Source organism: Aedes albopictus, chromosome 2 (assembly GCF_035046485.1).
Source record: "Aedes albopictus strain Foshan chromosome 2, AalbF5, whole genome shotgun sequence".
NCBI lineage: Eukaryota > Metazoa > Arthropoda > Insecta > Diptera > Culicidae > Aedes > Aedes albopictus.
This window is the reverse complement of record NC_085137.1, coordinates 119,738,020-119,753,003: the sequence shown is the minus strand read 5'-3', so window position 1 is coordinate 119,753,003 and position 14,984 is coordinate 119,738,020. Positions and strand designations below refer to the sequence as shown.

At 41.7% G+C, this 14,984-nt stretch overlaps 1 protein-coding gene across 1 annotated transcript in view; it reads right to left on the bottom strand.

Moving 5' to 3' along the window:
* Positions 1 to 3,571: 3,571 nt before the first annotated feature.
* LOC134286182 (uncharacterized) overlaps positions 3,572 to 14,984 on the bottom strand; it is a 94,106-nt gene continuing 82,693 nt past the window's right edge. The window contains exons 2-3 of the mRNA XM_062847758.1: positions 3,740 to 4,452; positions 3,572 to 3,667 (exon numbers count right to left, since the gene is read on the bottom strand). Of these exons, the coding sequence (XP_062703742.1) occupies positions 3,572 to 3,667; positions 3,740 to 4,452 (809 nt within the window). The remainder of the gene's footprint in view (positions 3,668 to 3,739; positions 4,453 to 14,984) is intronic.

Genomic DNA, 14,984 nt, shown 5'->3' with positions numbered 1-14,984 from the left:
AAGATATACTGGGGACGACTTTGAGGAAAATTCGATGGAAAAACAAATGCGATTCCAGTGAGAATTTCTATTAGCGTGTATATGAAAATTATAGTAGTATTCTGGGAGTAAATGTCACTTTAACTTTAACAAGCAACAGAATAATGCTGATTTTCCGTTACAATGGTTTTAAAGGGCTGGCTCGTAAGGCCTGACCACCAACCCCCTACTTTCCGGAGGATCATAGTGCACAGTTGAGCTTAGAGCCCTTCCCTGGCACTCGGACGTAGATCAGCCGCCCCTAACATGGGGATCAGACGCTGTTGTGAGCCGCTCCTCCTGGAGAGCAGACGCTCAGGTTTGCCGAAGCAAACCCCCCCCCCTTCCCTGTCATTCTTAGGTTCCCTAAGGTTGCTCATAGTTTCCGGCCGGTACCACGACGAGGTAGGGATAGGAGTTGATGGGCAGAGGCTAGTGGATCACAATGGGATCTGACTTGCGCAGCATACCCAGCCTTTACCGTGCCACGGTAAAGCACTTCGATCAGCACCAGAACGGCGTGGAGAACGTAGGCACGGGCCCACGGCAAGGGAGGAAACGACGACGCCAGTGCAGCGGAGGACGGAAATAAACCAACTCCCACGTTGAGGGAAGTTAAGGATGCCATTCATCAGCTCAAAACCAACAAAGCAGCTGGTAAGGATGGTATCGCAGCTGAACTCATCAAGATGGGCCCAGAAAAGTTGGCCACCTGTCTGCATCGGCTGATAGTCAGGATCTGGGAAACCGAACAGCTACCGGAGGAGTGGAAGGAAGAGGTAATCTGCCCCATTCACAAGAAAGGCGACCGTTTGGAATGTGAGAACTTCAGGGCGATCACTATTTTGAATGCAGCCTACAATGTGCTATCCCAGATCATCTTCCGTCGTCTGTCACCTAAAACAAATGAGTTCGTGGGAAGTTATCAAGCCGGCTCCATCGACGGCCGGTCGACAACGGACCAGATCTTTACCGTACGGCAAATCCTCCAGGAATGCCGTGAATACCAGGTCCCAACGCATCACCTGTTCATCGACTTCAAAGCGGCATACGACAGTATCGACCGCGCAGAGCTATGGAAAATCATGGACGGAATCGGCTTTCCTGGGAAGCTGACTAGACTGATTAAAGCAACGATGGACGGTGTGCAAAACTGCGTAAGGGTTTCGGGTGAACTATCCAGTTCATTCGAATCTCGCCGGGGACTGCGACAAGGTGATGGACTCTCATGCCTACTCTTTAACATCGCTCTCAAAGGTGTGATGCGACGAGCCGGGCTCAACAGCTGGGGAACGATTTTCACAAAATCCGGACAATTTGTGTGCTTTGCGGACGACATGGACATTATTGCAAGAACATTTGGAATGGTGGCAGAGCTGTACACCCGTCTGAAACGCGAAGCAGCAAAGGTCGGACTGGTGGTGAATGCTTCAAAAATAAAGTACATGCTGGTAGGCGGAACCAAAAACGACCGGATCCGTCTGGGTGGTAATGTTACGATAGACGGGGATACTTTCGAGGTGGTGGAGGAATTCGTCTACCTCGGATCCTTACTAACGGCTGACAACAACGTGAGCCGTGAAATCCGGAGGCGCATCATCAGCGGAAGTCTGGCCTACTACGGGCTCCAGAAGAAACTGCGGTCGAAAAAAATTCACCCACGCACCAAATGCACCACGAACAAAACGTTAATAAGACTGGTGATCCTCTACGGGCACGAGACATGGACCATGCTCGATGAGGACCTGCAAGTACTCGGAGTTTTCGAGCGACGCTTGCTAAGGACGATCTTGCGCGGTGTGCAGGAGAATGGTGTATGGCGGAAAAGGATGAACCACGAGCTCGCTGCACTTTACGGCGAACCCAGCATCCAGAAGGTGGCCAAAGCCGGAAGGATACAGTGGGCAGGGCATGTTGCAAGAATCCCGGACAACAACTCTGCAAAGCTGGTGTTTGCAACTGATCCGGTTGGCACAAGAAGGCGTGGAGCGCAGAGAGCACTATGGGCGGACCAGGTGGATCGTGACTTGGCGAGCATTGGGCGCGACCGAGGATGGAGAGCTGCATGTATTGTACGGCATTTCCATTTGCGCACATTCCGCTTCTTCCAGGCGGTCCTTTTTACCCGGAAGAGTCGGATGTGCTGTTTCCTCGTTCTTGCATGTCGCTCCACGTTCTGCCGGATCCGGTGCTGCAGCATGGTCGCCCTCGCTGCGTTCTCTCTCTACACTCATCGCCGCTTTTATCGTACACCAACAGTCCTCTAGAGGGACTTCATTGAGTTCAACAAACCGAAAAAAAAATCAACAAACAAGAAATATAAAACTCAACGGTGACCGAAACCCCATAAAGTGAAAACGGTAGTTTGTTAACTGCCCGACGTTTCGGCTGTATTTGGCAGCTGTATTCACCACTGATCTCGGACACTGTTCAACTGTCTGTTCAAAATGTGATACATTAGGTTTTGTGTTGTCATTTCTAGCCGAGTTGTTTTTAGAAGTGTTTTGTATGTGTGAAATATCCCTGCATAGGTGATACTAAGACCTTCTACATCGGTTCTCCGGTTCACTGTATTGGCCGTTTTGCTTATTTATATGGCACATTTCCAGTGTGGGGAGATTGCTTGTTTTGTGTGTTTTGACAATGATTTCAACCCGATTTGTGTCAAACATGTGTTTGTGTTTGATTATGTGTTCTATTAGAGCTGTTTGTCCACCTACTGTATCCATCTGCTGTTGTGTATCGTTGATACGGTTGATACCGTTGGCTATCATGGTGTTGTATTTGTTGATTCAGTTTGATGTCCGTATATTCCGGACAGTCGTTGCATGGTACTCGATATACGACGTTTGACTGATGCGGCGGTTCCATTGGATCTTTGTGATTGCCGATAATCTTCGCCGTGGTGTTTATTGCCTCGGATGCAATTTTAACGTTCGAAAATTCACTTTGTAGGATTCTGCTGATTTGGGATGAGAGGACAGGAACATACGGCAGCGAGCGGTACAGGTCGTTTTCGGTGGGCGCCCCACGATCATTGTTGCTGTTTGTGTTCACGGCTTGGCTGTTTTCTGGTGGATTTTTGGCCGTGGCGATTTCGTTTTGATGCGGCTGGGAGATTGTCAGCTTATTGGTCAGCCTGTTGATGAGCTTTGCCGGATAATCGTTCATTCGGAGTATTTTCAAGATTATCTGCTTCTATTGTTGAAGTGTTTGATTGTTGGTGAAGCGGTGGGTTTTCCGCAACGTTGATTTTCATGCTCATGGGACGGAACGACCAATAGTTAAGCAAACGGCCAGATGCAATTGGCTTTGCATACCATTGAGTGGATAGTGTTTGGTCAGGGTTTCGAGTAACGATCATATCCATGAATAGGAGCTTGCCATCAATGTCTTCCTCTTTAGTAAACTGGATATGTGGGTTGTAGGCGTTGAACATGTCTAGAACCATGTCGATCTGGTCTACAGGAAGCGTTAAGATCAGATCATTAACATTTTTTTTTTTTGAGGACAGGCATCTGTCGGAATCTGCCTTCTCATGTTGTGGAGGAGACTATTCATCACTATAACCGCCAGGATGGGCAATAGAGGGCTGCCCATCGCTGTACCGAACAGCTGGACGAAGAACTTGTCTCTGTAGCGAAAGTAGCTGTTTTTGAGACATAATTCGATCATTTCTATGAATATACACAGACAGACTGATATTCGTCGAATCTCTGACCTTGTCCCAACCCATGATCAGGTCGTGTGTCATCAACTGTTGGGGTATGTTGGTAAACAGGGAGATGACGTCGAAGGAAACGAGTACGTACCCGGTTGGTAGCGTTATGTTGCGTATGTATTCCGCGAACTCGAAACTGTCTTTGATGTTGTACTCACTGTGGGCGGATCTTTGGAGGACATCGGCCAAGAACTTCGACAGCTGGTAGGCGGGTGCTGTAACATTTGGCACCACCGGTCGAAGGGGAAGGTCAGGCTTATGAGTCTTTGGTTGGCCGTATATTCTTGGACAGACGGCTGTCGTAAACTGTAGACGATATTTTGTTCGTATGTCGATCAGCTGGAGATTGTAGAGCCGCTTGACCAGAGCATTCGTGCATTTCTGTATTCCTGTTGTTGGATCCCTGGCTACCACATTGTACGTATCGTCCTCCAGCAAGGATAGCATTTTGCGTTCGTAGTCCTGTTGATACATTATGACCATCCGTCTTCCCTTGTCCGATTTCAGTACACAGATGTCCTCGTGTTCGGCTAGGAACCTCATCGTGGCAATGGATGCGTGTTTGCAGAACGTTGTTAATGGGTCGTTGTGACTGTGGCTACGCGCGAGGTAGTTCTGGATGCATGTGGCTACCTGCTTCTTTATTGCGCTGTTTTGTCCGTTGATGTGGCGATTATCGATTCTACATCTGCTAGGATGCGGTACACCGGAATCTGATTGGTATTGCATGGGGGTAAGGAGAACTTAGGGCCCAAGCTAATCAGCACCTGTGGGATTTCTACGGTCGTTGCATTCAGGATAGCCCTTGATAGAATAGCCCAACTTGATCTCTCTAGTAGGCGTACGCGTTCGTTTTAGCATGCTGTATCTCCATGCGTGCATCATAAGACAGGTTTTGTGAACCGGTTGACAATGTTTGGATCCGCCCTGCTCTCCATTACGGGGATTATCCTTGACATTTATTGTTTGAAGCCTTTGATTTTGTGGAATGTTTGTTTGATCTCGATGTTTAGCAAAGCCTTTTTGAATTTTTCCGTGATTTTTTGAAGTTTGCTGATGAATGGGCTTTGTTCCTCTAGGAGAGAAAAGACACATTTCAGCGAGTTCACAATGTGGGATGGAAAAATTCCCATTCTGCGGCATTGCCCTTTCTGCGGCAAAGCCCTTTCTGACGGTTATGTTGCACAATTTAGCGTTCATGAGTGCATACTGTTTGAACAAACACAGTGTCCCGTGACCGTAGTCTCAGTCAATTTGCTTGTAAAAGCTGTTTTGAATAGAAGCCATCATGGAATTTTACAGTGGTTTTCGACTGGTAGTTTCTGATACTCGGACTTTTCGGCTATTCATTCTTAAGGCGAAACTGGAAGCATTTCCTCACTTTTTGGTTTTTGATTTTTTTATTGAATAACGAAGCAATATTTTCAAAATCGGTTTTCGTACACATGTAGAGCATGGATCAAAGTATCTTCTTATTTTTTTCGTGGTGGAAAATGTTTTTCGTTTTTTCAGAAACCATTTTTTGTGAACTTTTATTCAAAAATGGTTTCCGCAAAAACGAAAAACATTTTCCACTACAAAAAAAAAAAACCAGGAGATACCTTGATCCATGCCCTACATGTGTACGAAATCCGATTTTGAAAATATTGCTTTGTTATTTAATAAAACATCAAAAATCAAAAAGTGAAGAAATGCTTCCAGTTTCGCCTTAAGATTTTAAACGGTAGTTTGTTAACTGCCCGACGTTTCGGCTGTATTTGGCAGCCTACTCTTAGTGGAAACTGAAAAAGGGGTTTTTATTCAATTTAGCACTCTATCTCCCACAGATTCACGCTGAAAATGTATGACAAGCCAACACACGATATATGTTCACAAACGTAAACGATAGACCTAAGTATGAACAATTTTGATTAGTTGTCGAGCAAAAATTTGTATAAAAATCCTTCTTAGTATCCCCTAGAAAAAGGCTACCAAATACAACGGAAACGTCGGGCAGTTAACAAACTATCATTTGAAATCATAAGACTGAACTCTGAATTTCGTAAAGTTTCGGCATTGTTCCATAGAAATCACCAAATACCTCGTGTTTGACATCGATTCGTGGAGGCGGAGCTCACAAGTGATAAAACAGTCAGCTTGCATTAAATGTGCTATGTTACAGTCATGAACATCTGGTCGTTTGCAAACCTCTGGTTTGTTTGCTCAGATTAGGTTCCAAATATGTTGCGAAAAACATGCGCGTCTTTTTATTTGACAGTTCTATAACTTGTGACATATAAGGTGCAATGAAGTAACAAGTAACTTTAGTAGTTGAAGAAGTTTTATAAGGAATTTTCTTAACCCAGCTATCTATAAATTTCTGGAAGAATTGCATGATTAATTTATGAAAGGATCCGTCGAAGCCGTTTCAGAAGACCCTGGAGGTATAACTGCAGATATATGCGAATGGAGGGATAATTGCAGTAATAAATGAAAGATTTTCTAAAGGAATCCTTGGAGAAATTTCTGAAATAATGTCCCATAATTTGGTTTTTTGAAGAAAGCTTTAGAGGAATTTGTGAAGAAATGTATGGATAAAATTTCAACAACAACCCGCAAAAATATTTTTGAAGGAATACCTGGAGGAAATGCTGTATGAAACCCTGGACGATTTTCTTAAAGAATCTTTTGGTAAATCTGATAAGCTGGTTGCCGAGCGAGTGATTTTCAATCCTATTCGTAATGTTTCTCACAACTCTCTCTTCTTGGCGTAACGTCCTCATTGGGACAAAGCCTGCTTCTCAGCTTAGTGTTCTATGAGCATTTCCGCAGTTATTAACTGAGAGCTTCCTCTGCCAATGACCATTTTGCATGCGTATATCGTGTGGCAGGCACGAAGATACTCTATGCCCAAGGAAGTCAATGAAATTTCCTTTACGAAAAGATCCTGGACCGACCGGGAATCGAACCCGTCACCCTCAGCATGGTCATGCTGAATACCCGTGCGTTTACCGCCTCGGCTATATGGGCCCTGTTTCTCACAACTATAAGAATGTTTGAAAACATTCCATTAATATGCAGGAATTTAGTCTTTTGAACAATGAACTATAAGGGATATTTTTACCAATGGGAACGCTGCGTCGCGATGGAGAATATTTAATGAAATATCTTATATTATGTTAATTCCATTCTCATCCTCACGACAACACACTAGTTTCAAAATGCAAAGTGCTTGTCTGATCACCATTGAAAGCGAATGTTTCCCAAGTATGAAAACAAAAACATCTTTCTCTCGCACTTGCCATATCTTGTAGCAAGCCGGTGACAGATCCCCACTGGGCATGAGTAACATTGATACTGTCAACAGCGCGGCGCATCAGTGCGATGTGTAGTGTCGAGCAGGAATGTGCAATGATGCTTCATGAAGTTCATGAATTTGATGGCAGCTTTGAGAGAATGAAAAAAAAACAGAGGTTCATCGCTTGCTCATATGCTTCTGGGTGTTGGAGCAGCAAAAAAGTATGTTTTTTGTGCCTCACATGCGGGAATGTTCAAGGACTTTATCAAATAATTGCTCGTGAGCCGCGCAAACACCAGCCAGCGCAAGCCCCGCCAGAACAGAGTGCAGTCTCGTGGGACAAGATAAGACCTCGACGCGATGCGGCGATGATGGTGCGGCCCGGTGCGCGATGGATGTCTGAAGTCGGCTGGGGAGGATTCTGGCGAAACGAATGGACGTCGACTTTGCAGAGCATGGGATCCGTTTCACGTCCGGCCAGCCGAACCAAACCGAGGAAGGAAGATAAAAACCGCGCTTATCCGGGGGCAGTTTTCAGGTTCATGACTTGACTTGTCGGACGGGCACTTCTTTCGTCTGACATCGACGGCGGCCCCGACAACGACGACGGTTGGAGGCCGCGCCGCTGCTGATGCAATGCGATGTGTGGTGTGTTGTTATCCCGAGCAGGAATGAATATCTGCCTCATAACTGGAGCATACCAAAGTCAGGTATCATACCAAGACAAGGTACAGGCCGGACTCGATTATCCGGAGTATCGATTTTTGTTTCACTCCGGATAATCGAATTTTCCGGATAATCGAATCACATATAAAAATCAAATCAAAATTCAAAAACGTATGAAAATATATGTTTTTATTATTTCATTTTCATGAAGCAGTGGCGTAGCCAGAAATTCGAATAAGAGATCGTCCATAAATTACGTCAAAAAACTTTTTTTTGTTGTTTACCCTAGTCACACTTTTTATACAAGTTTTCTGAAGTTTTAATGGGTCAGCACAATTTGCTGCATCACTCCGCCCCTCTCAAATGTGACGTAATTTATGGACATTCCCTTTGTATGCTGTATTCAGTAAGATCCTTATAGTGTTTTAGGTTGATAAGATCGGGGCACTTTTCTGTCAATTTTGAACTAAATAAAAAGGTTATGGGTTCGTGAAACAAAACATAAACAGTACGTCACGTACGTATAAGAATTTCCAATTTTGGCGTAACGTACTTAATGGATGTTTCCTAAAGAAGGCATGGTTGAGGAAAACGGGTGTGATTTGTGTAAATTGGAGAAAATGTTGAGGGACGAGAAAAAAAAATTTTGAAGTGAATGGGGCTGTTGTATGATGAATTCAGCGTTAATTTTCAGAGTGTTCTAATCTAGAAACAGCCTCTTCCGTGTGTCTATGATACACACGATACTGGGAGCAGTGATGCCAACCCAACAAACATTTTGATCAAACTCCAGAAGAAATATAGGTGGAATAGGCATGTCTAATTTAAAAAAAAATGTTCTGCGATTCTCAAGTCCGCCCTCATCTTTTGATTGGCATCCAAAAAGAAATAACTGCTTCTGCTGATTATTTGCTTATTTGGCATCAATAATGTAGGAGTTGAGCGAAAATTATTAAAATTCGTGAAAGCCTAATGTGTCCTAAAATCTAGCTTTTCGGGGCCAATCATGCTTTAGACCTCTTAATTTCAATGGATTTGGCTGAAGTTTTGACTAGTTACTTTTTTTGGATGCCAATCAAAATATGGGAGTGGACTTGAGAATCAGAGAACATTTTTGAAAAAGTGGACAAGCCTAATTTCCTGGAGAAATCTCTAGAAGAGTTCTGAGGAATATCCGGGAGAATTTCTGCAGAAATCCATGCACAAAAACCCTGTAGAAAATAATGAAGAAAAATATCTGGAGGAATTCCTGAAAGAATCCCAGGAGAAATTTCTTCATGAATACCTAAAGAAATCCTCAAGGATTTTTGGTGGATTGTGAACAGAATATTCCAGAGGAAACTTTAAGAAATATCAAGAGAAATCCCCATAAAAATCCCATACATAATTCCTATAAAAAAACTGATGGAATCCCACCAAGAATTGCCCGGAAAATTTTTCGTAAAATCTCCTCGGAAAATATCTGGCGGAATTCCAGCAGAGATTGCTTGAGGAATCTCAGCAGAAATTCTCAAAGGAGTCTCAGGAGGAATTCTTGGAGGAATACCAAGCAAAAGGAAATAAATATCTGAAAAATTTCCATTTGAAGGAAAATTTGGAGAAATCCCAGAAATACTATCTGAAGAAATGCCAGCTATCATTCTTGAAATATTTCCTGGATGGTTCACGTCATGTTTTGAAAACAAATGCAACATTTAGCTTTTTCTAGCTGAGAAGAGATTTAAAATTGTTTGGCCCTTTTCATATATTACGCGAGATTTTTTTGTTACGTAATTTGTAGACTAACATAATCGGGTCAAAAAGCCAACAAAATCGGAGGAAAACGGAATCGGGGGCATTAAAAATCATGTCAGCACTATGTTATAATTCTTAATTATGTCAAATTTTATCATTGAAATAAAAAAAAATATCGCAATAAAAATACTCCGGATAATCGAGTCTAAAATTCCGGATAATCGAATTCCGGATAATCGAGTCTCCGGATAATCGAGTCCGATCTGTATTGGTCGGTTATCCAGGTATTGGAAATAACTTATTTTGGTATTTTGTAGGTATTTATGGAATACCTCAACGAGTTATTGGTTTGGTGTTGAGGACTGCTTGAGGTATTATTGAATTATGGAAAAATCGCTATTTGTATGGAAAAATCGCCGATTATTATTCAGGTATTGCCATACCTGATGTCATTATTTACGCGTTATGAATAGAATACACACCAGTTATTATTTTAGGTATTTTACCTCTTATGCAGGGCTACTTAATGCCTCATTCAGGTTGTAGGTATTCGGTTTTCCATACCTGAGTTTGTTATTCTTCAGCTATTTTCTCCTGCTCGGGATGTGAACCTACCGTGCGCTTCTAAATATAAACGTCCGACGTTACCGGGAGTGATATTTTCGGTTCCCTCCCTGCTCTCAGAATGAACCGAGTTAACTCTCTTCCCAGGCCCATGGTCCATTCCCAAGGTCTGTCGTATGCACGTAGAAAATTGTAGACTCGAATACCGAGAATCGGTAACAGAAGTAACAATCTCAGCAAAGCTTATTTTGCGGTTTAATTACGTATTCGTTTGCAATTACCCGTCAAAATGTAAGTGATGTATGATTAACGGCTTTTGAAAAATCTGGCAAAAAGAAATCACTCATAAAATTCGTTGACTCTCGAGGACCCGCAAATCCTTTCGATCTCTGTTGAGCCCCGAAACAACCGTGCAATCTTATCTCCGCGGTTCAATCAATCATTATGGATGGTGTGGTAGGAATATGTGAGTGCTTTCCTCCCAAGACTCATTCGAGTCAAGAAAAAGGGTATTATATCGCCGTAAAACGAAAACCGAAACAGTTTCCATCAGGCCAGCGCAATGCAATGGTGGAGGTGCATTGCGGAACGTTTTCCCATTCCCTCCCACTTTATGCAGCGGCCCGTGCGAAGAACCCCATTTGATGAATGGTATTTAATGCGAATTTAATATTGCGTTTGGTTGGCAGTTGCGAGTGGGGCAGAACCGCACGGAATTAACTTCCCCGGGTAGTTCATCAGAAGTGCATTACATTAGGTAGGTACATTTCCAACGGCAACAAGCTCGATTCCGAAGCGCAGTTATTGGCTGACGGGCAGATTCCTGCCCTTGTTACTCGATGCGATCATTAGCTGATGCATTTGGATCATTTGCGAAGATGGTTTTCCAGATAGACTTAATGCCATCTAAGTATGTATCTAGCTCGACTATTCGAAGGCAACAAACTATGTTTGAATATTTATTGAACTAAACAACATTTGTCCTAATCTAGCGATAGCAAACTACATGCCGGCATTTATCATGTTTTTATCGAATAATGTTCAATTTTGGTACATTCATTATTATTACATTTGTTTAGTTCAACATCCTTATAAAGATTGAATCTACGATTCTACGCCACGCATTTCAGTTAGTTGCTGCTTCACTCCAATCTCGGGAACGTCGTCTGGTACCATCCGTATTTGTTGCAAACACAGGAAAGTATTCTTTAATTTTACAAAATTATTAATATTTCCCATTGAACGTCCAGACGACTGACGAAGGGAAAATTTCTAAAGGTATCGCTGAAGGAGATCCTGGAGGTGTCACTGAAGGAGTTTCTGTGAAAACTTCTTAATCAATTCACAGCGTAACAAAAATTAACTTTTTGTCTGTCTCAAGAGCAAACTTATGTGTCTCCGAAGGATTTTGGGCCGCTGAATCCGAATCCGGGCTCAGATTTGCTCTAACACGTCACAATTTTGAGCTATACCTCAATTTATAGGGCAAAATATGCGATTTTGGGCTTTTTTGATTGCAAGCCACTAAGCAAGGAAATATTTTTTTTAAGCAATCAAAAGGTTAATTGGTCAATTAACATCTAAATTAACGACTCATGCAAAATATTTTGTTTTACCACATCGAATTTGATAGTTTTGAACGATTTATGTTAGGTACGATATTTCCCATACAAGTCATCCTCCAAAAGTTGCATGCAAGTTTTCATACTAACATAAAATGCTTAAATCTATCAAATTTGATTAGGTAAAACGAAATATTTTGCATAAGTCGTTAATTTAGATGTTAATTGACCAATTAACCTTTTGATTGCTTAAAAAAAATATTTCCTTGCTTTATGGCTTGCAGTCAAAAAAGCCCAAAATCACATATTTTGCCCTATAAATTGAGGTATAGCTCAAAATTGTGACGTGTTAGAGCAAATCTGAGCCCGGATTCGGATTCAGCGGCCCAAAATCCTTCAGAGACACATAAGTTTGCTCTTGAGACAAAAAAATGTTGCGCTGTGTTACAGGAGAAATCTCACCAACAATACAGTTGTATACACAGATAAAAATAAAGACATTTACACGTCATGTAAACTTAATTTTAGTAATGTAAACTTAGTGTTATGATGGTTTACATGATATATCATGTAAATTTACGTTATATGTCATGTAAAAACTCAGAGTCTTGCTGAATTACATGACATATAATGGAAGTTTACATGATGTTTCATGAATTTTACATGAAATGTCATGTAAACTTCTGTGATATCCCACGCTCCAATTATGTGCATCATATGTCACAGAATTTTACACTCTTTTTTCGATCTGTGTACAACTAAAAATCCCAAGAACTGCACAGAAAAAAATATTCATGTAAAATTAAGCGAAAAATCATGCACATAAAGGGAATGAGATATCATGTAAAATTACGTTACATTCGCGTAAATTTCCGCTAATAGCCGCGTAACCGGTTGGTGTCCATGATGATTTACGCGATGGTTGGCGGAAATTTACACGATGGTAATGTAATTTTACATTATATCTCATGTAAAAGTGCACTAACTCTAGCATTCCCTTTATTTGCATGATTTCTCGCTGAATTTTAATAACATATTTTTTTCTGTGTGGGGCCCGTGGCGCAAATGGTCACACGTTTGCTTCATCAGCAGATGGTCATGGGGGTTCGATCTCAACCCTGGTACTTTCGTCAGTTGCTCTTTCCCCCCGAGAGCAGGTGACACTGACCCTCATCTGAGCCCATGGCTCAAACGGACCCGGATACATGGACATCGGCGAACGGCCCCTCATAATGAACCTTTAATCGGACTGTAAAAAGGAACAACCAACAGCCACACATCAACATCCTCGTGCTCATCATTCTATAAGTACAGCTTCAAATTGGAATCGCTATGCAGTGCCATTGTGGACAAATGAGACAAAGTGACTGAAGAATAAAAACTAAAAATCCCTGAAGGAGTTTCCGTAGGGACCCCTTAATACGCAAGGGAGAATCCTTGAAGGAACTTCTGAATAAATTCCTCAAGAAATTTCTGAAGAATTTCAAGAAAAAAATCCACGAAGAATAACTGAAGACATGTCTAGAGAAATCCCTCAAAAAATTCCTAAAGGAATCTCTAAAAGAATTTCCAGACGCATTTCTGGAGGAATCTCTGACAGAGTTGCTAAAGGAGTTCCAGGATCAATTTCTTCAACTCCGTGAAAAAATCCTCTAAGGTGAACCCCTGAATAAACTCCTGGAGGAATTCCCCAAGGAATATCTGGAATATCTAGATGAATGTACATAGAGTCCCTGTAGGAGTCCCTAAAGGAATTCCTGGAGAAATCTCAGAGGAGAATCTCTGAAGAAAATCCTGAAGGAGTTCCTAAAAGAGCTCTCCAGCTATTACAGGACAACTTTTTCCTTCTACTTCAGAAGAAATCTTTCAAAAAATTCAAAGAAAACTCTCTGAAGGATTTCTTGGCGTAATCCCTGTTGAAATTCCTGGAGAAATCCTTGAGATCTTCAAGTGATGGATCCTTGAAGAAACTTCTGAAGAAAATACCGAAGGGAGTTCATGATGAATTGTTTTAAAAGATTCTTGATGATTTTTTCAGAGGAATCGCTGAAGAAATTCGTGAAGGAATCCCTAACGGAACTCTTGAAGAAATTTGTGAAAAAAAAATCGTGAAGGAATTTCTGAACAAACAATCTCAGGGGAATCCCTGAATGAAATTCCTGGAGGAATCTATGAACTAAATCCTCAATAAAAAAAAGATGAATATCCTGGATGAAATCCTTACAAAATACCTGGAGGAATTCACGATAAATCTTGGAGAAATTTCAGAAAAAAAAACTCTTGAGGAACCCTTGGATGAACTCCCGGAAAAACTTCTAACAGACCTTCTAGAAGAATGTCTTAAGAAGAAACTTCAGAGAATACAAATATAACTGCCACAATGACCGGCTAGGACCCCTATTCACGTTTTCAAGAGCACCAATCTTAAAGGTTCGTAAACGAATGCGCTCGATTTGGGAAAGCTGCCTCTTTTTGCAAGTGAGCAAAGCCAGGATGAACAAGTGCAGCTTGGTTCGATTCTTCGTTCGTCAGATTTGTGCCTCTAAAGTTTGTATGCAAAATTACCATGGGATTTCTTGATGTTTCACCTTAAGGAACTTCTAAATGAATCCACGAATAAATTTCTGGAGACATTCCTCAAATAATAAAAAAAAAGACTTTTTGGTAGAATCCCTGATGGAATTTTTTGGAGGTATCCCTGAACGAGTTCCTGAGGGAATCTTCGAAGAAGTACCTGAAAAAATCTTTCCAGCAATTAAAAGAAAAGTTTCTTCAGAAATTTCGAAACAATCTGTTTAAGAGTCTAGGATAATCCCAGAAGGATTTCCAAGAAAATAAAAGTCCGTGCAGAAATTCCTGGAGCACTTCCTAAATCAAACCTTGAAGAAACTGTTGGAGAATTCCCTGAAAGAGTTCCTGGTAGAATCCCTCCAGAAATTCCAGAAAAAGCTCTCTATGAATACCAGGTGAAACCTCTCAAATCATTGGAGGAACTTTTGGCGAAATTTTCCAAACATTTTTAGGAGAAATTTCCAGGAGGTTTTCCTATAGAAATCTTCAAAGGAGTTCCTGGAGAAATCTCAGGAGGGGGTCCTAGAGCAATCACTTATGGAATTCTTTATGGAGTCCCTGAAGGAGTTCCTTGAGGAGTTCCTGGAGATTTTTCTGCAGAAATCCATAAAAAAGGTCCTGGAAAAAACCCTGAAAGAGCATCGGGAGGAATTCCTGAAGGGGTTGCTGGAGAAATCTCTTTAGTGATTCCAGGAGGAATCTCTTAAAGAAAAATCCCTGAAGAATTCCTAGAGAAATCTCCGAAGAATCTCCGGAGAAATCACTGAAGGAGTTTCTGAAGGAATCCATGAAGTATTTAAAAAAAATCCCTTAAGGAATTCCAGGAGGAAATTCCTAGAGGAATTCTTAAACGAACTTCTGAAGGAGCTGC